The 23,095-nt window shown below is 48.3% G+C and overlaps 1 protein-coding gene across 1 annotated transcript in view; it reads left to right on the top strand.

The window, feature by feature from the left end:
• The first annotated feature begins 4,392 nt into the window (after window positions 1-4,392).
• Window positions 4,393-23,095, top strand: part of LOC119386504 (uncharacterized) — a 50,371-nt gene continuing 31,668 nt past the window's right edge. The window contains exon 1 of the mRNA XM_037653771.2: window positions 4,393-4,503. Coding sequence (XP_037509699.1) covers window positions 4,419-4,503 — 85 coding nt within the window. The 5' untranslated portion in view covers window positions 4,393-4,418. The remainder of the gene's footprint in view (window positions 4,504-23,095) is intronic.

Genomic DNA, 23,095 nt, shown 5'->3' on the forward strand with positions numbered 1-23,095 from the left:
GAAGTCCAAGCCACTCCAGAACCGGGTCAAAAGTCTCAGCAACACTACGCACGTTAGCTGCTGCTTCTCGAAAGACAGACCTTGTCGAGCGAGGTGGCTCAGCATGTCTGTCAATGATGCGGCTTCTCCATAGCGAATATAGACCTAGCAGCATGATTAAATCGTATGGTGCATTATTGTAGATGCTCTTTTTGAACGGGAGGAACCTCACACCATGCGATGTAATTGGAAATTCTTTTCTGAGGGTTCTCTTAAGAATGTCCCAGAAATGAAATGCATCACGGCAATGAATGAAACAATGCTCGATTGTTTCAGGCTTGTTGCATGGCCTGCAATTTACAGACCAGGGCACGTATATCCCTTTTTCATGAAGCCATGTCTTTACGGGAAAAGTGGATGTGCGCAGCTTAAAGAGAAACGTTTTCACAGCTGGCGATATACACATTTTACGTACACGGCAAAGTACATCACGACCAGAATTAGATAAATATTGCTGTCGGTAAACAGGTTCGGGGAAAAGGGTGTTTAAAAGTGCGGCGGTTAGCGTCTTTCTGTCCACGTTGTACAATACTGTAACGTGAATTTGGCACAGATTCTAGAGGCTTTACAAACGCGCCTTTTATATCTACCACTCTCCCGGTCGGAAGGGTGGTGTTGCCCTCTGGGAGCGGTAAAGTAAAGTAATTCGTCACTACTGTGGCCTCCGCGATTAGCACCTGCAACGCGTTACACGTCCGTCCCATTCGGCGCGTTTTCAATAGAATTTCAATGTTGTCAATGCCTTGACACACCGCGAGGAGGCGATCTTACCCCAAGCGTCGTAAAAGCGTCGACTTCGCTCATAGCATCAGGCTAATCCAAACCAAAAAAAAAATCCCGCCATCTCCCCGTAAAGGGAAGCCTGAGTAGTATGTGAAGCAGCCATGAGTCCGACTTAGATTTCTGTAAATGTTTTATTTTCTTCATCACTGTTCATGGTTCTTCTATTCGAGGTTCCCCTGATGTTGTTACTCGTCATATGACTTTAAGCTCAGGGGAACGTTTCCCCTTGAGTATAATGGCCTTGTGGTCCGTAAAGTATAAAGTTAATGGCTCTTGCTGCAAAGGTTGCAGCTTGAAGTTTGAGAATGCGATGTCAACGCGCCCGTTTCGCTTCGGCTTCGCGAGCCCGCCGCTCCGGATCGGCTGGGGCACTGGCTACGTCAACGCGACGCCGGCGAGACAGGCTTCGTTCATAAGCTGCTTCGCATCAAAGGGTACCTTGAATGACTTATGGCGTAGTGGGTACCTTGCATGAATGACGATGATTTATGGCGAAGTGGGTACCTTGCATGATTTATGGCGTAGTGGGTACCTTCTCATGATTTATACTAGAGCATGCGCCGCAGTGGAGCGAGCGCTTTATGGCACGTCCATATGTCAGGCAGACATTCCTTTCTGCACCCCATGCGCTAGCTCTCCGCTCGTGCGAAAACTTCGTTCTCTTCTTTCTTCCACATATCTAGTGGCACCGTTTTCTCAGGCAAACATTCCTTTCTGCACATCATGCGTGAGCTCTCCTCTCGTGCCAGCACTTCATTCTCTTCTTTCTTCCATACGTCTAGTGGCACGTGGGGCACTGGTCACGCCGGGGGGACAGGCCTGTTCATAAGCTGCTTCGCATCTAAAATAGCTCTGCAACGCGCATGTGGCTTTGGGTGTCTTTTACGAACGTCTTTGCTTGCCGCATCGGAATGACAGACAGTGCTGCATGTGACCATTGCGGCAATGACGAAACCATTGCACATATTTTATCTCAGTGCCTTAGTACAGCTCTCAGAGACAGCCCCTCTCAGCAGTGTTTGCTCGCCTCGACGACCAGCCGTTTTCTGAGCAGGCAATCTTTGAATGTCGGAAAGACCGAGCCTCACGCCAGAAAGCAACGAAGGCGCTGATGAAGTTTCTGCGAGCGACCAGTTTCGCTGAACGACTGTGACACTCCTCTGTGTGTGTGTGTGTGTGTGTGTGTGTGTGTGTGTGTGTGTGTGCGTGCGTGTTTGTGTGTGTGCGTGTGCGTGCGTGCGTGTGTGTGTGTGTGTGTGTGTGTGTGTGTGTGTGTGAGTGTGTTTGTGTGTGTGTGTCTTTGTGTGTGCGCGTGCGTGTTTGTGTGTGTGTGTGTGTGCGCGCGCGCTTCCCTCCCTCCCTATCCCATTCCTCTCTTTCTTACTTTTCTGTCTCCCCTTACCCCAAACCAGATATATTTTCTGGTTAACCTTCCAGCCTTACCTCATTGCATTTCTCTCTCTCTCTCTCTCTCTCTGCGACACGCGCCTGCCTCACCTGGCTGTAACACAGCGTTCCCCGCTCACGCGCTCGCCGCGAAAAATCGCGGCCGGCCTACAGGGGCGGCACGACGCGCTTTGCGTTTCCCTCTAGTCCGGCCGTGGTGTTCAATCACGTTGTAACATTCCGTGGGATGGCGACCAAGTTCTGCGTCTAATATGCGACGCTCTTCTGGCTATCACACTTCGTTCTCTGATTACGCTTTCACCGCTCACTACTACAGCTACCACAAGGGTTTGTTTAATCATATAACAAGGACGTTAGTCGTCGGGGAGGAGATGTACCACCATTCATCAACGTGGGTGCATCCACGTTAAACGGTGCTATAGCTGCCAGACATCAATATACATTATACAAACTCTCTTATATCAATGTACAGTAAACATTCAGTTCTTCTGTAAGGGCACGCTTTACTTTCGTGTTATTCCGATTCCCATGATGGAGGGATCAACAATCCTTTTTTTTTTCTTCGCGCGCGCATGCGCCGGGAAGCTTCGCTTCGGTAGCGCCTCGTCTGGCTTGCCCTTGAGGTGGCGGCTGGCGGGCAGTGGGCCACAGCCGCCAAGATCAAACGGCGCTCTCTCACTTCCTCTCGAACGCATACAGCACCCGTTCAGAGGGGCCGCTCGAAGAGAGTCGCGTATATCTTTTTCTTTGGGCAATCTGTGCGCAGGATTTTATTCAGTGCTCTGAAGCACACCGCTTCTAGCCATAGGCGTGCGCAGGGTTCCCCTTCAGGGGGGGCATTCGGCGACGACGCCCGACAAATAATGGCGGACGCGCTCAGTGTCGCCGGAACACCAAGCATAACGAATATCCCCTATTAAGCCAAGGAAAGCATAGGGGACATTATTCGTGCTTCTCGCTTAAATTGAAAGGAAGTGAACAAAAAATCACCCTTACCGTCGGTAAGATCCGAACCCACAACCTTCTAATTACGCGTCCGATGCTCTGCCATTCGAGCTACTATGGAGGGTGCTCGCCCGTCCACTTTTTTGTAGGGTATTTAACCGTTCTTAACACCTGGGAATGTTAGTCAGCGCCACCCGTAACCCAGGTGGCGAGTGGGGAATACTGTTTTTTTGCCTGCGGGCGTCACGAGGCACGTGATCTTCGCGCGAGGTGGCGGCTGACTAATAAACCCTTGCATGCTACCTAAGACACCAAGTCTGCCGGGACAAAACCTCGCTACGAAAGTACGAAAGTAGGGTAATTGCCCGAAGGGCTCGTTTTTCTGTATTATACACAACTAATGAAACCGACAGAAAATTAAGCGAAGGAAATTATAGGGGGCAATATTTGTGGTTTCTTAACTGTAGTTTCATGATTCTCATTTAAATTGAAAGAAATTTCAGTGGAGGAAAAATCACCCTTTCCGTCGGTGGGATACGAACCCACAACGTTTAAATTACGCGTCCGATGCTCTGCCATTGCAGCTACAACGCGAGGGCTTCGTCTCGGCAGGCGAGGGTTTATTGGTCAGCCGCCACCTCGCGCGAAGATCTCGTGCCCCGCGACACCCCCCCTCTGGCAAAAAAAGAGGGTCCCCCACTCACGGCTACGGGTGACGCTGACTAACACTCCCAGGTAATATTAGTACACATAAATGCCCTAGAAAAAAGTGGACGGCGGAGCACCCTCCGTTGTAGCTCAAGTGGTAGAGCATCAGACGCGTAATTAGAAGGTTGTCGGTTCGGATCCCACCGTCGGAAAGGGTGATTTTTCCTCCGCTCTAATTTCTTTGAATTTAACAGAGAATGATTACAATACAGTTAGGAAACCACAAATAATGTCCGCTATGCTTCCCTTGGCTTAATTGTCTGTCGATTTCATTAGTTATATATATATATACGTGTGTGTGTGTGTCCTGGTATATTTGCATCGCCTGTGCCATAGCATTTTTTGTTCATCTTCAAAAGTGCGCTTAGTGAACACAAACGACACAAACGAAAAAGCGCAGGACATAAGGAAACGAGCGCAATGAAGATGCGCGCCTTTGAAGATGAATCAACACCAACTAGCCCACCTTATAGCTCTTCTCATTTTTTGTTCTTTACACCCCAGGCAATCAGCGTTTCCTGTCGCGACCGAACAGTATGCAAGCTTGTCCCGCGATGACGAGTGTGGGAGCGTTGTTGCTCATTGCAACGGTGGTGTCTGCCAAGGTGACTGCGAAATATGGTGAGATTCCTATTTATCGAACTTTCACTGTGCTTAGTGTATGCGTTTTATGTAAGCTCAGGCGCCTTCTTGTTTTGAAGCTCTATACCGATCGACAAGAAGAGCGCATACGCTTAACTTTTCATAATAAGCAGTACATAAAACCTTCATAAGTAGAGAAGTCTTTCATTTTCTTTCTGACATTTGCTCATTACTTTTTCGTTGAGGATATATTAGAATAATATATATTAGAAATATTATGTTAAATTGTATCATAACCGGCTACGAATATCGGGTATTGGACTTGGTTTTTTCTCTGTCAATTTCTACGTACCGTACGCAAAACTACCCGTTATTTACTTACCAATGCCCGTGATGTAGACCATGGGTTTCACTGCCTCAAGGAGCGTGACACTGTGACAAAAGATCTCAAGCTAATAATTAACCTCTGGTGCTCACCTTGGTTGGGGAGTCCTTGAAAGCCACTCTCACCCTAGCTGATCTTGAGGTCCAGAACTTGACCAAGCTGGGCAGTTCACTGTGGCCACTGCGGTCTTTGAACATAGGCCCACAAAGAACCCCTCCTTTCCTTGTCATGTCATCATCATGATCTCTTATCTTACAAAGTGGAACGCACGCTGATTTCACTTTACACCGTCGTGCGGCAGCATGCCTCACGCAGTGCCCTTTGCGGATATCATTTTCGCACCACGTTCAGACCATTAAATTTAAATATAATTCCTAGATTGTGGTTCATGTAGACGCCGCTGCTGGTTTCGGACAATGTGGTGCTAGTAATGGGATGTACAGTCGTGCTCAATATGACTTGCAACACGGGAGTGCGTTGCCTCACGAGTTTAATGATTGCGCACGGCTTCAACGTAATTCATTTCTGTAACTTAATGTTTTCTTATTTGGGAGCATCCCCCAATAAGAGAACAGCGTTTAGTTGTTGTAATGGGGGCTAGTGGAAGGAATGCGAAATCTTTAAACTCGTGATGTCACACGCTCGTGTTGCAAGTCATATTGAGCGCGACTGTATACTTTATCTCTTGAAAGATAAATAAATAGGTATGCGGGAATTGTACATGAGGACATAATAAGGAGTTTTGGATTAGGGGCCCCAAAGAAATAGCGTCGAAGCCAATACTCATGCGCGAGACCCAAACACCGTTTGGGTTTTGCGTTGGCGATGCTATTTCTCCAATTTAGCGGGAGCCCCAAAGCCTGCCCCCAAAGGCTTTGCGTCAAACACACATGACGGCACCTACTGAAGCGACGGGTCTTGGCCAAGACTAGAGCGACCTATAGACCTTTTCACAGGAGCAGCCTCGAACCAGTCAGCTGCAGGGGTAGAGGGTATGCTTTCAGTGTTGCCATCGTGCTTCGGGCTGCGCCAGTGCCGTGTTTGTGTTGCTTTGGTACGCGTTTGTGTGACTGTGTTATGCGCCCGTCTCCGATACGAAGTGACTATCATGGCAGAAAAATTTACTGCATTCGCATAGCAATTCATCTCGCCGTCACTGTGTCGTGTACGAGTGAACGAACAAGCAGCAGAAGAGCAATATTTTAGGTGCAATCGTGTGTCCGCAGCACAGTACGCCACGCGATGAGTGCAAGTGTGGCATGTTCGCTCTGCATCGTTTTCCTTCGTCGCCCGAATTGCGGCAGCAGTGGGTGGCTTCAGTGAATCGGAAGAACTTCCGCGTGTCGCCATCGTCACGCCTCTCTTCCCGGTATTTCGTTGGCGGCAAGAAAACCGACGAGAACAACGTTCCCGTGCAGCATCCTGGATAGGAAGGTACGCAAGCCACTGATGACTCACCTAGTAACTCGTAAGAATGTTACGGATTCGTACTTCATATCGTCCAGAATACAGCGGCCGACACGGCTGCAAACTTTGCCTTGTCCGGTTGTGCATGTGCAGCCTGCGCGCGCCGTACTACGCGGCAACCCACGCGCGATGGGGCCTACTGTTCACGGCTTGCGACGGTGTCACATTCCCCTTCACTAGCACGACTTTTCCCTTCACATTGTGCTCCAGTGACTGACCCACCCAGCCAGACTGCACGTAGTTGTGCGACTCCAGTGCCTCGTAGTTTCACACCTGGCAAAGACCCCACACATTCGCCTCAACGATATATTAACAATGTTCATTCGCCGTATTTCTGGCCACTCGCACGTGTCCTCGACCTCGTCTTCGACGTCGTTGGGGTGAATGTAGGTCAAGGTATCCGTGAAGAAGGATTGTGCGGTGTTTACAGTTTACAGCTAACAAACTTACGCGCCGCGAACGAGTATGCGCGGAGGTTGAAACTGATTAATGATCCGTAGACGTTTAGTACGTCAATAAAGTAAATCGGTGGACAGCTGCAAGAACACTCTAGCTACCGATTATTAACGCTTCACGCCGTGATCGACCTTCTACTATGCTTGCTGCTACTGTTACCGACGACGAAGCACTGCCGTTCGCAGACGCGGAGCTCATTCTTGCGTCGCACGGGCGAATGCGCGCCGCTGAACGGTTCAGACAGCGACGAATCGGTCAGTGGCAGCGACAATATCAAGCAAAACAGTCTAAAGAAACAAAAAATCAGCAAGCACACGCTTTAGCAGACATCTCACACCAATGGATAGCGCGCCGGTTTGAGTACGCGCAGCTCAAGATGGCGATTTCGCCAATCTTGCACGTTAGGCGGCGCGCATTTCAATATGGCGCCGCCTAACGTTCAATATGTGGCAGAAAAGTAGAGATAAAGAACAAAAATAAATAATGGGGGAATAATAGGGTCATTCTGCCTTAAGAGGCAGAGAGATAGACTGTGAATTTGTATTTTTTGGTATAATAACATAGATTTAATCAATGTAGATAAGGTATTAGGCCAACATGAAACAAGGAAGCTTTTTTTTTTTTCGAGCCTGGTGACAGACATGTCACCGCCCCGTTACAAAGGGGACGCTCATAGCATCCATCCATCCATCCGCACCCCTGGCGTGAGAATTTGAAAAGATGTATAGAATAGGGGGAGTATCCAAAGCGCCGTAGACCCTATTCGAAAACTCTTAGCTCCTGCTTGACCCAAAGCGAGCACACGCAAAGGGCTTTGGGGCATCAAACTTTTGGGGCCCCTATTTGAAAACTCCCTAATAAGAAAAAACACGAACAAGCGCAAACTTTCAACAGACTTTATATTTCGTCTTACTTCAATATATACCCATAAAAACACGTACGCAAACAGAGGCGCTCCCATTGCCACGATTCACAGATTACAGCAAGGAACGCAACGACCTCTTCTCATAGTCCTATTAAAGAAATCGAAGTGTCACTTACGCAAGCTGTGCCTCTTACATATATACAGGGTGTTCTTGCTGTGTTTTTTTTTTTGACAGCACAGATTTTTTAATAAAAATTATGTGATGGTCGTTCGCGCACACGTACTCCGTGTCGGGGCGGAACTTCTTTGCCGCAGCGTAAATGACACTGTCGAGACAAATTAACAAAACTCGTTAATTAACTTTTTAATACTATTGCGATAGCAATTGTATGGACAGTCTCGGCTGGTTTTTGCCGTCCCCGTCGTCGCCGTCATTCACCGTATATATATATATATATATATATATATATATATATATATATATATATATATATATATATATATATATATATATATATATATATATATATATATATATATATATATATATATATATATATATATATATACATAAAAGTTCTAAAGAAAATTAATTCAGAAGAACGCTTCCGAAGCGCGCAATCGAACCAACAACCTCTAGCTGTGCAGCGCGTGGCGCTAGCCATTACGCCACAAAGAGTAGATCCTTCAGTTAGCTGATGGCGAGCGCTATATACACACCCTTTACCGCTAATAGGACTCGGAGACGGCAGGCGCTCATAAGCGTTTCTTCATTACCAGCGAGATGGCGCGAGGAGCGCAACGGGCGTAGGAAGCCTTCATGTGCGCCCCTCTGTGCCTCCGACGGAGGCACGGAGGCGCGCACATGAAGGCTGCCTAAACGGGCGCATTTAAAAGTCGTCGGCCAGCTCTGTCGCTTTTTGACTGGAGGGCAATTGTTTCTTCACTTCCTTGTCACGTGTGGTTTCGGTATGACGTAACATAGAGGCCGCGTTTTTTAACGTGCCGGGAGCGATCACTTTCGATTTCGCCCTTAAAATTCGGTGAAGAATATACCGAATTACGTGCAACTTTCGTGATTTCTAAAAAATGAGTATGCCATAAATTGGCATCCGCTACAGCTTTCTAATATAAACAACTACCCTCAAGTCAATAATTAAAAAGTTAATTAACGAGTTTTGTTAATTAGTCTCGACAATGTCATTTTAGTTGTGGCACAATATTTGGGTTCGACATAGAGTACGTGTGCGAAAACGAGTGGAGCGTGACTGTCATATAATTTTTACTAAAAAATCTGTGTTTTTTTTTTATAAAAGAGCACCGTAAAAAACTTACACCATCTCCCACTAAAGGGAACCATGTGGGGATGCGAAGCAGCGCTGGGTGTTCACTTGTGTTTCCATTGTTGCTCCATTTGTATGTTTCCGTGTATGTTTCATTTGTTTGTGGACTTGGGTATATGTTGTGTACCGCTTATGTTACCCCCCAGCTCGTTTCCGTTGCGCTTCGGCTTCGCGTTGCCTCGCGGCTTCGAGGTTCGCTTGCCGGCATAGCCGTCTATGTTCAGCTTCGCGAGCCTCCATAGCGCCGTAGCGAAGGAGAGTGCAACGGGAGCGAGCGCACAGCTGTGGCGGAGAGAGAGAAATGGGAGAGGAGAAACGAAGCGGAGTAAGCGCTCACGCCTCCTCCTCCACCCAGCCTCCTCCCATCTCTTCGCGCTCGCGCGCGAAGAGATGGGAGGAGGCTGGGTGGAGGTGGTGAAGGAGGTGTAGGAGGCTCGGTAGAGGAGATCTAAAAAACGTCCATCGTTAACTGGCATTGGTATCATTGCTCTTGCCCAAAATCTTATTTTCTCGGAAATCCTGTACGCACATGCAACAAGAGAACTTTTTGTTGGGCGAGTTGGTGAACGTTCACAATGCTTTCAAGGCGCGAGAGAACACAAATACAAGGAAGGGCATGGGATAGAGAGCTTGGTCCCGTGTCCATCCTTGTGTTTGTGTTCTCTCGCGCCTTAAAAGCATTACGCATATGCAAGCCTGACAATGCGCAGGCAAATGCGCTTTATCGCTAATTGACAGCTCATGTTCCTTTGCACGATAGTTCACGCAACGCCTAGTTTACGTGGGATTTCCATACAGTTTCATACTATAACGCCCAGAGCGGAATCTGGTGCTAGTGTCTATGCGGGCCCCTTCAGAGGCGCTTCAACCACTATGGGAATGATGGGAAGTACAGGCTTTGGATCTGCTTCGGATGGCTTGAGTTCTGGAGGTTTGCAGCGCTTGTTTGCCGAGGGTAAGACAAAGTGATATGAAGTTGCTTCCAATTAAAACTTTCTTTTGTATGTAAAACTTATTGCAAAAAGTTTGCTGACCGTGAGATGGAAGTGAAACCTGGAGAAATTCGACCACCAGGGTTTGCATTGCTCTGCAATTGTGTTCCAGATCTGGCATCACGATTTAATGTATCATGTTTACACAACACTTAAAACAAACACGCTTGTTTTTTCCCTCGAAAGTACGCATTATCTATTTATGGAAATAACACTGGTGTATTGAATGAGAAACACTTCGTGTATCATCTGCTGTGATGCGAGGAGCGTCTGTCCAAGTGGCCTGCCCCCAACGCATCTCTCGTTTTGTTGTGAAGTCAAGTCAGAGGAGCGTGACGGTGCGTCTACTTAGCTTCGCCTGCGTTTTGCAGCCGACTTGAACAAGTTTTGGCATGACGCTTATTAAAAAAGCGTGAACTCTGCAATTTCCTGCTCTGGCATATGACGCTACATCTATGCGCAGCGGTGAGTGCACGACTCTTTGCTAAAACTGTGAAATGCAGCCTGTAAAGCTGCAACGTCGCAGCAAACCAAGAGATCTATTGCGGTCTTCAGGTCCTTTGAACAAAAAAGGAACTGCTTGAGTGCTTTGCAACGCGCCCCACTACCCACGCAACACGAAGAACGAATCTGAAATTGTAGAAAAAGATCCGTAGACAGTTCGCTAGATAACGTATATCCAATCCGAAGCCTGTAATGCTATCTAATCCGAAGCCTGTATTTTCCATCATTCCCATGATAGTCGAACGATCGCAGCGCCATTTTCCTCTCTAGGTTATTGTATGAAACTCTATGAGGATTTCCTACATGATTTCATGGACGGCGCCAGTCGCCAATCTGGCATAAGCCAGAACGTGCTTTTTGCTGCAACTAAAGCTTTTAGTATTTTATTTTTTTCGCGTCGTAGGGGAGCAGCGCCAAAGAAGAAGACCGAATTAGGCACACAAACATGCACACGTAGCGCTGCTGTTGTTTGTGTGCCTCCTCGTCCTTCTCGCCTTTTACGACACGTTCACCCTTCATGTGAATTAAGCAAACGTCTAATTATCGAAAGTATCAAGGAAACAATAAACAAATGTCTATATTACATCAATGTACCGTCATCTTCTTGATCAATACGTATTTTGCATTAGAGCAATGTAAAAGCCGCAATTTTCATCATTCGCGACTTCGTTCACAATGTGAACGCAGCGCAAGACCCCCATGTCTTAACCCATGCTCTGCGCTCCTCCATTCTTATGCACCGCTATCAGCAAGCGAGACGTACAGGCACCACAACGACAACCACGCGCTCGTGACCATAATTGTTTCAGCGGAAGAATGGCCGGCAACTGAACGTTCGTCGATTACTATTTAGCAAGCGAGTTTTATGCCAGCATGCAAACCGCGGCTGAAGCTCTTCATCTGTAAAATATGCTTCACCTGCCAACGCCTCACCTCTCAAAACCAGTTTACCAAGACCCTCATCTCCTTGGGACTCAGACTACAAGCGGTGCCTACGAAAGAGGTCAAAACTCAGAGACTTCAGGCGGAACTTTCGCTGGTCAACTTGAACTTGCCAGCACGAGTGTGGCTTCCTCTGCACTCCGACAAATTTCCCCACCTTGTGGTCAGGGTGCCCCCACAGGCAGCTGCAGTGCTCAACTCAAAGGACAAGGCACCGTACCTCATTTATGTGGAAGTGGTGGCTGTGGATGACATCCAGACATCGCTTGTTCCTGCGAAGGTTCCTCCTCAACCCTCTCCGGTTGACGCGGTCAGAAGAAAACCTTCCCGACTACTGGCCACGCCTTGCTGCCGACGTCGCCCACTACGTCAAGACTTGCCGAGATTGCCAGCGACGGAAGACACCGCCGACTTGGCCAGCGGGACTTCTGCAGCCGATCGAACCACCTCACCGGCCGTTCCAGCAAATCGGGATGGACCTACTGGGGCCGTTCCCGACGTCGACTTCCGGCAACAAGTGGATCGTCGTAGCGACTGACTACCTCACCCGCTACGCCGAGACAAAGGCCTTGCCCAAAGGCAGTGCCGCCGGGGTAGCCAAGTTCTTCGTGGAGAACATCGTCTTACGTCATGGCGCCCTAGAAGTGCTTATCACAGACAGAGGTACCGCCTTTACTGCGGACCTACCTCAGGCGATCTTAAAATACAGCGAGACGAGCCACCGCCCCACCACCGCCTACCACCCGCAGACCAATGGCCTCACCGAGCGTCTAAATAAGACCACCGCCGACATGCTGGCCATGTACGTCGACGTTGAGCACAAGACGTGGGACGCCGTCCTTCCGTACGTGACCTTCGCTTGCAACACGGCCGTCCAAGAAACGACGCAGATGACGCCGTACAAGTTGGTCTACGGAAGGAGCCCGGCGACGACGATCGACGCCATGCTACCGAACGTCACCGACGAAGAAAACCTCGACGCCGCCGCTTACTTACAACGTGCCGAGGAAGCTCGACAGCTCGCCCGCCTGCGCATCAAGACCCAGCAGCACACCGACAGCCGTCGCTACAATCTTCGACGACGCTTCGTGGAATACCAGCCCGGTGACCGTGTCTGGGTCTGGACGCCGATACGCCGACGTGGGCTTAGCGAAAAACTCCTTCGGCGATACTTCGGACCATACAAGGTTCTTCGACGTCTCGGCGCTCTGGACTACGAGGTCATCCCGGACGGCATTACGAACTCCCAGCGACGCCGCGCACGACCTCAAGTCGTTCATGTCGTGCGCCTTAAGCCGTTTTTTGCACGTTAGCGAACCTGGGGACTCTACTTTTACCTTTGTTATTGTAATTTATTTATGTATGCACTTGTTTTTTTTTCTTTCTTCTTTGATCTTTCACAAGCATCGGGACGATGCTTTTTCAGAGGGGGGCAATGCCACGCCCACTTCTTGTTTTATTTTATGTTTTTTGGGTTTGACCAGCAAGGACGGTTATCAACGATCGAGTCTGTCCGCGAAGCAGTGTTCGAGAAGCTTCTCGATTGTAGTAGATCGTTTTGTTAAGATTTCACGCCGCACGCGAATGTTCCAGCTTTATCGAGAGATAACGCCGCCACCAGCGATATCGCTGGAATGTTCGATAGCGCCGGTATAAAAGCCGACGCACTTGACCGCTCGTCACTTGATCGACGGTCGACGCTCTGTTCGCCGCCATTAGTGTGTGGCTGTAGCTTTCAGTTTCTCGGCCACAAGTTTGGCCTAACAGTTTCATCTCGACGTGCTGACTGCTGCCTTCGTCGACGTGACGACCACGTGACAGTATTGTCACGCTGCATGCGGGTTGCCCCAAGCCCTAATTGGTCTCCAACAACGCTATTGTGGTTGTATACCTGGCCTTTCTGGAGGCCCGCGAATGCCGTTTCGGTTGCCCGCGAATGCCGTTTTCGCTCCTTTGAGTCACACAGTTGCGGCCCTTGGTGCTCGGCGCGCTCAGAGGATCGTACGAATAACCGGGTTGCAGCCAAATGATCCGAATTAACGAGAGTTTGGTGCCATTAAACAATGCATGCATATGCTCGCAGGGACCAGAGGACACGTCCTAGGTAGGTGTTATACAACACCTACCTTAATCCATCTTACAAATAGCTTGGTTCTAGTTCATACTCTGTCTACGCAATGCTATTCCACATATACGTTCAACGTATTCCTTCGATATTTTGTGGCTTCCCTCCATCGTAAGATACTTTCCTGTCGGGTGAGGGACTACATTGTAAGAGTGTTGGGAAACTCATGTATTTCATTACCTTGTTGAAGAGGTCCCTCATTCTTCAATTCCAATTGCTTTCCCTAGAATTTCTTAACATTGTGCTTTTAAGCACTCTTGCCTGTCTTTCCTTGTTGGCTTCTGAAGCCTTATATGTGGCCAAAGTGAGTAATGATCGCTACTGGAGTTTTACGTGCCATAAGCAATCTGCACCTTGCTAACTGCGGCCTTTCGGAGCGACGAGGTTTTTTTTTTCTTTTAGTGCTTTAATATTTTAATTTTAATGCTCATTCTACAACGCCTTCGTTTTTAGAAAACCATGGGCCAGTGCTGGGCAGTATCAAAAATACATGTATCTTAGATACTCTTTGTGTATCTTGTATCTGTATCGCGATACGTCTCGAAAAACGAGTATCTGTATCTGTATTTCCGATACATTCAATAATGTATCGAGTACCTTAAGCTACAAGATACTTCTATGGAAACCCCACCGAGCGAAACAATAAACGTCGGCTGAACGCTTCTCAAGCTGATACTGCTACCACTAAGACACCAGAATAAAACTAGGCGACAGTGACATCATTTTATTTTTCCGCTAGAGTGCTTCAGTGAGCACACGCTATTAGGTCTACGCGTCCCCATTGGTGGAGCAGAGTCACGTGATGACATTCGGGCCTTCTCGACAAAAACTAGCGCGTGAAAGTCTACGCGCATCCAACCACTTGTTTTCTCGATGCTTACTTTCTCTTTAGTTGTGTCAGCGTTATGACATTTGTTCGTAGCCACGGTACTGTGTTGCGTACTCCAATGCGTGCGGCGTCTTCCGCTCAAACTCTGATGCTTTTATAGTGTCGTTATTGAAGTTTTTCTTGCGTTGTGCTTCGTTTGCAGTCTCAAGAATGCAAGCATGAGGCTGCTTTGCGTCTCGCTGCTTTCACACTTCAGCGATTAGTGATATATCGTGGACGTAAGCTTCACTTACATACGACGAGATTCACTTATATACAAATGAGATAATAACAACCGTCGTACCCCCGTTGCCGATGCTAGATGCAGTAGAACGAGCATTTACGTAACAGAAGATATTTTGGCGTACTGTATCTTTGTTCCTGCTGAATTATTCAAGAAGTTCTTTTAATGAAAATGTGAGCGTTAGCACAGTGCTCTCTTCGCTGGCCTCCGTTTCTATTACCTGGGCTTCGCTTATGTATACTTTTTGCCCGCCTGTTTACTGTAATATGTCTTTTGTAAGCTGTTCCTAAATTCCTGCTCTGCTTTATTCTTATTTTTTAACTGTCTGCGTCATTGCTACTATTCACATGTATAAATTCCATGTTAGTTTACTGTTATGTAAAGGCGATGATAAGGACGAAGGTAATAATCTGAGCGTGCCTAGAGTTTACCGTAATAAAAATTCTGCTTACGATTTAGGAAAATAGCGAAATTGAGTTTGAATTGTGATAAATGAAATTATAAAGAAATCAAAACACGTTAGAAAGGGGATTTAAGAAACATAATACCAAGTACTCCGTTTTAAATGCGAAGCATTTCTTAGCGAACCTCTGGCACTTTGAGCGTTTCTATCTACGTATCTATCTATCTAACTATCTAGCCGCCTACGTCTGGGTGCTCTCATGATCGCCTCCTTAACTTGGTGTAGACCAAAATTTGCATGGGAGGGTAAGAAGATTTGACGAACATGATTGCCGGGTCATGACATGAATAACGTTAAAATCCTGTGGCGTACATCGTCAAACCCTTTCAGCTAGACACGTGTGGCACATACCCGTTTACCACGGGTCGCGGTGTACGGGTATGCGCCACGGGTGATTGACAGTTAATATCTACCCAGGAACGGCGAGAACAGACATTGGTAACTTAAATGCTAGAGCGTTAAGGAAAACCAACATCGGCAGCGTTGAATGAACGAATGGAAAGAATGAAAATTACGATCCCAGCAGGAATCGAACCCAAGCATTCTGCGTCGCAATCAGGCATTCTACCACTGAGCCACGCCAGGTCTATAAATTGGTTTGGAAAAACAGCCTACGCGGGCGTAATATCGGTGCAACGTCAATTGTGGTTGTGGTGCTGGCTATCTAACTTTACAAGAACGCAATGAACACTACATGATACTCCTACGATGTGTACTCTACGATACAGGCGTCATATCAGATCAACGTCTGTGGTTCCAGTGTTGGCTCCGCTTTTATAGCAGTCTAATAAACATTACGTTTGTATTCCTATGATTCAGCAAGCTATATTGAAGCATTGCTGGACCCCGGAGGAATACATTAACGAAAGTTACATATGATATCCACATCACCGCACCGTAAAGTGCACTTCGTCCACCAGAACGACGCAGCGTCCTCTTCATTTCTTACGAGGCTGGGCGATGGCCTCATGCTGACCGAGGATGATGCCAGATTGATTGACAGCCGCTTTGTAGACTAGGCTACGTATGCCACATACGCCCAGGTAGTCTACGAGTACGACAAACACCATCCACTGATGTTGGTCTACGTAGCACTATCTAAACCTACCAGCCTCGACGGCCTATCCTACCTCACCAACGCGAAGGGTGGTTTCAGGTTCCGACATGTCGCCGGCTCTGTCGACAGACAATCTGTCGACGAAATGACCGAGGCATCCACGAATTCCAAAAGCTCTACTATACCACATACTTCACTAGACATGGACTCCTCATTACCACAATCACGACCGGATCCTATAACAAGTCATGACAAGCTGCTAATGCTCACTGATCACGGTGATGATGCCCTTGTTCAAGAACTGTCAAGAACGTCTTGCACACACGCACACGGGTTCGTGAAACGTGCGTGCGTTCTCGGGACACGTATAAGCACTACATATCAGCTTACCGCTTCTGGTGTTGGTAATACCCACGTTGCCATTGGCAGCGTTACCCAACCGTAAACAACTGGTTATATTACACATATGTGGCTCTTCAACATATATATGTGTGCGTATAAAATTTATACAAATCTTTAGCGTCATTTTGTAACGTGTCGCTCAGTAAAAAAAGTTACGCCACAGTCACCTACCCGCCGCATGCTTCGCATAACATCGACTCCCACGGCACGTGGGATCTGCCGATTTTTTCTCATGAGCATCCCCACAAGCCATTTCATGCTATTTTCCATAGGCACTGAGTTTTCACTTGTCTCACCTTAAGATCTAAGTTGACGATACATCATGCTCTGTTGTCATACTTTTTAGGGGTGCCGCCTGTATCGTGTTTATACAGGGTTCTTCAGATAGCTGGAACTAAATATTTACAAAGAAGTGGTTAACCTCAAATGAATAAAACCAACGACATGGTTTATCGTCATGTGGTAAACCATGTCGTATTTTTATATATCGCTTAATTTGTTCATTCACTAAGATGAATTATGCAACATGTATAATATTCCCTTTAGGGCCAAGTGCGCTTCGTTACCTTGTAGAGGGCATTCCAAAACGACCGATCCAACGTTTTGTGGAAACGTACAGGGGGGATGGAAAAAAAAAGCGAACAGTGCGGCATCTACATTCTCCACTGTTTCGCATTTCTTTTCAAGCGAGTGTGGCCTGGATGGTAACAAAAGCCAATAGAGTCTTCCATTATACAATCAAGAACAATTCTAGCATCTTTTTATTGTCAGCAAGGTCGCAGCGTGAGGAAAACCTCGCGCAGCGCTCTTCAAATTTCTTTCCACCCCCACTGTACATGCTACGTAGAGGCTTTTTCCGGCGTTTAATGAAAGCCGGAAAAATATTACCACGTTACTGCCTTCGTGCGCTGCCGTACTGCAGCGCTCTCAAACGTGCATCGAGCGCAACGACCGGCGAGTGGACTGCGGCAAAATGAGCGGCCGCTGCTCTAAGCATCGGCTCCACAGTGTCCGCATTTCTGACTGCCGCACAAGGCAAGTAAACGCCATCGTCACTGAGAAGCGATAGGCTCACGGTTCGCGCGCCGGTTGTTTCGGTAAAAGCACGTTTGAGAGCGCTGCCGTACGGTAGCGCATTGAACGCAGGGACGTGGTTTGATTTTATTCACCATGCAGCCTGTACGTCGCCAAAAAAGTTTTATCGGTCGTTTTTATATGTGCTCTATTACGTGTCGGTATGCTATACTTCTTAGACATTTCTGGGTGGCACAACTCCTCTCGGGGAAGAAATGGTACATGATTGCACGTTAGTGAATATGTTGCTAACGAACGCTTTACGCCAGCTGATAAGTATAATATGAAAACCCATTGCAGTTTTATGTCCTCAGTGAATTTAGAGCGCTGACTCTGTAGTTATCGTCTTCACATGATGCATCACAAGAAATATCGCTACCAGCGTTGCTGCCCTACAAGTGTCGGGTGATGCGGTAGTGCGAAAACGGTAATACACTTGCTGACAAAGTAAGACTGCATAGCGGCAATCGCGACATTGTGCAGCTTCTTAATGGTGTTCTTGCAAATAGATGGCAACCCGCTAGCTGATCGCCAAGTAACGCAGCGACGCCCATCAATTACAAAAGTGTCAAGCAAAAACCACTGACAGCGCAGCGTGTAAGGAGCTGTCATGTGCAGCCAAACAAATCTGAATAAGTTGTTTCGGAATGAAACTAGTATACCTTCAGCAAGAAGGATAGAACTTTTGAGATACAAACAGGCATTTCAATAAAATTATACAGAGTTAGTCGCATTTAGAAATTTTCCAGTTAACGTTTTTGTACATTGGTCCTTGCTCCTTCATTATATCGATCTATAATAGCCAATTTGCAAATGTATCGAAGTATCTTAAGATACAATTGGGAAGTATCGTATCAGATACAATTATTGCGCTAGTATCTTGTATCTGTATCTCAAATACTTCTTGTCCGAGTATCTTGTATCGTATCACGATACAATTTCAAAGTATCTTTGCCCATCCCGGGCCATGGCAAACAAAAAATCACAGTTATGCCTCAAGGGCGAAGCAATGAATGCGATAACAACAAATTATAATGTTATCCGTTGTAGGATCCGATCTCGCATAAATCTCCAATTTATGCGTGGCTTTAACCGACTAAAAGTTGCAAAGGCCAATGTGCAGCGGAGCTGAGGGGAAGCCTCAGCGATGAAACGCAGTCATACAAAGCTAGGCAAGCATGGGCATGGTTTAGCACTGAAGGAACCTCCTGTTCGCTTGACCACATGCATGTCTCCTACCTCCAATTCGCTTCCCTCCTCCACTCGCCTTTGCTATGCTATGCTATACGTTCCACCTCCTCGCCCTCCTCTTCACCCTCGCTTCCCTTTCCCACCCCTTGCTGTACTACAGAATACACTGCTATGCTGTGCTTTAACCTCCCCCTTCTTTCCATCCTGCGCACCCTCACACCACTCTTCCTCGACCTCACTTCCCTTTCCCGCCCCCTTGCTACACATGGCTATGCAATGCTTCACTCTCTTCCCTCCTCCTCCTCACCATCCTTCGCTAGGCTTCCGACGATACTTATGTATGGCATGTTGTTGGGCTAGTCGGTTCATAGATTCAGTAGACCAGCTTAAGCTGCGCGAGGGCAACACGTACGAACATACAAACACGAAGCGCATCGCGCGTGTGCGTGTTTCTATGTTCTTGCTAGTTGTCCTCTTGTCGCAGTTTAAACTTGTCTAATGGACGATACTTCGCCCGCTTGAGCTCGGTTTTGACAGATCCGCTGTGAAATGCTGTTGTAAGGAAATATGGCCGCTCCAGGGAGAGAAGCGGTTTTCGTGAAATTCTGTTGTCTCAACGCGAAGCGGTGAGAGCACAGCACGTGTAGAAGGTCATACGAGCAGTTTGGTCATGTCTGCTGGCAGTGGTAAAAAAACATGGCTGATCCCTCTGTCATGGAATCGGTATGACACGAAAGTGAAACGTGTCTTCACAGACGTAGTTGAGCGTTTGTTGCGCATTCTTTCGCCCCAAGCGCGAAGGAATGAATGCTACAGCAACAAATTGTAATGTCATGCGACGTACGGCAAGCATCTCGAAACTTGCAACGCGCTGCTGAAGCAGAAAGGACGCACGGAATGAACATACAGAAGATGAGCGCGAACTAACTGTCACAGTTGTAACTTATTTTTATGTGAGCAGCGCGCTCCTTTTGCAAAAGTGGCCGCTGCAGTGAGCGAACTGACCTTCGTGCTCTCAACGCAAACTTGCGGTGAGAGCACAAGGCATACAAATCACCACCATCACGAGATAAGCGCGCGCACGAGCGACCACGCCCTGTAGAAGCGCGCGCTCATCCGCGTGGGGCGACGACCATTAAAGCGCTCTCTTCGAGCCCTTCGCGCCATCTCGCTAGTGATAACGAAAACACGCTGATGTACCACCAATCTCTGAGTACCGCCACTGGCAAATGGTGTATATAAATAGCTCGCCGTTAGCATGGCAAAGAACGTGCCGTCTGCTGCCGAATCGTTTCGCGCCGCGCGCTACGGAGCGAGGGGTCGTAAGTTCGACTCCCGGTGATGGAACTTTTTCTTTTAGGTTTCTTTCTTTGCCATCTGTTAGTCTTTATATTTCACGTCGTATCTGTGACGGAAATACGTCAGTGGAGCCGTGGTGGACCCCGGCATAAAACACTTTCGTGTTAAAATATTTATTGAAAAAACAAGGAAGGTATGCATGGACCGCGCCTTAAGGGGACGGCACCTACAAATAGTAGGTGAGCATCCCTAGTACGGTTCCACAATGGCGTCGGCTGCTGCGTGGGCTCGTCGGACCAAGGCCTTTTGGTCCTGAGGGTCACAACAGCCAAGCAGGGTCGCCTCCCACTCCTCCCGGGTTGGGTTGGGGACAGGGGGTATAGCAGTATTGGAGGGGCAGGCCCACACTGTGTGGTAGATGTCCGAAGACGTCTCCTCACAGTGCGATCAACTGCCGGTAAAGGTGGGATCGAAGTGTTTCAATGCTACCGGGCACAGCATAGTGTTTGTGCAGAGTCGGAGTAAAAGCCGCTCCTCCGTTTTATTTTAGCCTTTACACGGGCGTGGATAAAGGCTGTGGTTTCAGGGAAAGAATACACCGGATTGAATTCGAGGTCGTCCTGACCGGGGAGGCGAGTGGGAATGCCCGGTAAGAGAGCGCATGTTCGGCGGCGTCGGCTGCCTCATTCCCTTCTAGTGCCGTGTGGGCAGGAGCCCAGACTTACGGTGGGGTGTGGGGATTCCCTGATAGTCACTGCGTTTCAATAGTCGAGAGGCTAGGTACGCGGCACAGCCGTTTACGATATTCAGACAGGCCCCTCGCGAGTCGGAGATGATTGTTTGCGATGTGAGGTGACAAGCTGCCAATACAATGGCGACTTTCTCCGCGTGTAATATGGTCCGGGCTCCGAAAGTCAGTCCGTTAACTACTCGGTTCTCGTGGACGACAGCGGCCGTATACCATCTCCCATGGTGTGGGTCGGACGCTTACACGTAGAACACGCCGAGTTTCGGTCCATAATGGCGAGCCAGGGCTTCCGCCTGCGCCAGGTACCGGTCATTGTGGTCTTCCTTTGTCATGTCTCTTGGACGAGCGTGCACGTGGATGGCGCATCTCCACTCGAATGGGACTTGAACGCGATCTTCCGCGATGTGGGTGCGTTGGATGTGTAAGCGGGCTAATAGGCGGTGACCCACTACCGCCTTTGACAGACGAGTGTATTAATTTGTGAGGTGGGCCTCTCGAAGCTCCCGATATGTGCTCATCGTGCCCAGGCTTAGAAGGCGCTGGTTCGAGGTATTCACGGGAAGGCCGAGGGCCAGCTTTACAGTTTTGCGAAGGATGGCTTGAAGTGCATCCTCGTCTTGCTTCCGCGGGTATGAGGTAGAATACAAGATTCTACTGGTTACAAGTACATGTGCCAGCCGCAAGGCACCTTTGCACCGTAGCCCGCCGCGTTTGTTAGAGACTCGGTGGACCATGCGGCCCATCTGGTCTCCCACCTTACGGAGTTTCGCCTATGTGGTGTCTGACTGTCTGATTTCGTTTATAAAGAGCTCCAGTACCCGGACTCCTTTTTGTTCAGGGATTAGACCTGCCTCCAGCGAGAGCTCAATTTTGACCATGCACTTCCGCGAGGGGCGTATGTGCACGAAATTCCGATTTGTAGGGTGGGCATTGAAGGCCGCACTGGCGGGCATAGCGGTCGACTGTGCTCGCGGCTTGCTGCAGGTTCGCCTCAATGTCTCCGAGTGAGCACTGCGTGGCCCAGATGTTGATGTCCTCAGCATACAACGCATGTTGTATACCGAGGACATCAGCCAGTTGAGCCGGCAGGTGTATTGTGGCCAGATTGAATAATAAAGGGGACAGAACTGCACCTTCTTGTGTACCTCCAGTTCCTACGGGGAAAGGGCCGTGTTCCTTGTCCTGTATGTGGATGTAAGATTGTCTATCGGTTAAGAACTGCCGAATATATTCGAACACTCTCAAGCAACAGCCGGTTTGTGAAAGGTGTGTTAGAATTATATCATGGGTTACATTGTACCCTTTCTCTCACAACATCATGTACGGCCAAAGTGATGCAGACGATGGTGCAGGATCGGTTGTCTGATTTCATGGAGAACCAATGTGTTTTCGCAGAATAAATGCACGGGTTTCGCCCGTACAGATTCGCGCAGAACATTCTGCTTCAACCTAATCGGGACATCCTAGACCCCGTCGAGTGCTGTCACAGCGACAAGGTCTGCCGAGATAGCGCGTGCGCCAGCGATCGCGACCGCGCCCTTATGGCCAAACTTCTCATTTGCTGCTCGCACGATGCAGCCCCCCCCCTTCTCCGGCGTCCGCGTTCCTTCGGCCGAGGAAAGACGGGTGGGGCGTTTCCTCTCTACTCGAGGAGCAAAAACGGCAGGCCTCGCACACGGGGTGATGTTATCGCATGTGCCCTTCGTGTGACGGAAATAACCGGCTCGTTTCATCTCTGCTTCAGCCGTGTTTGTCGCCCCCGCGCGCGCTATTTTATAGCGGATAGAACATACGATCCGCGCGGCAATGTCATCGATTTAGACTTTATATTAAACATGACGGCGACGGCAAAAACCCGTTGAGAGTGTCCATATAACTGCTATCGCAATAAAAACAACGGCACACAAATTACGCCATCTTCTTTAAAAAGAGTGGCCACAATGAGGATTCCAACCTCTGATGTGCAATAGCGTTATTGCGAAAGCAATTATATGGACACTTTCGGCGGGTTTTCGCCGTCGCCGTCATTTTCCGTATAAAGTCCCAATCGACAACATCGCCCGGCGCCTCGTATGTTCTATGTGGGAATAAAAAAGCACCAGCTCTGCCGACGAGCGCCGCTGAAGCATACATGAAACGAGGCGGTCATCTTTCTCGCACAAAGGGCGCATGCGAAAACATCCATGGCTCCTCAAGCAGAGAGGAA

Source organism: Rhipicephalus sanguineus, chromosome 3 (assembly GCF_013339695.2).
Source record: "Rhipicephalus sanguineus isolate Rsan-2018 chromosome 3, BIME_Rsan_1.4, whole genome shotgun sequence".
In the NCBI taxonomy this organism is placed as follows: domain Eukaryota; kingdom Metazoa; phylum Arthropoda; class Arachnida; order Ixodida; family Ixodidae; genus Rhipicephalus; species Rhipicephalus sanguineus.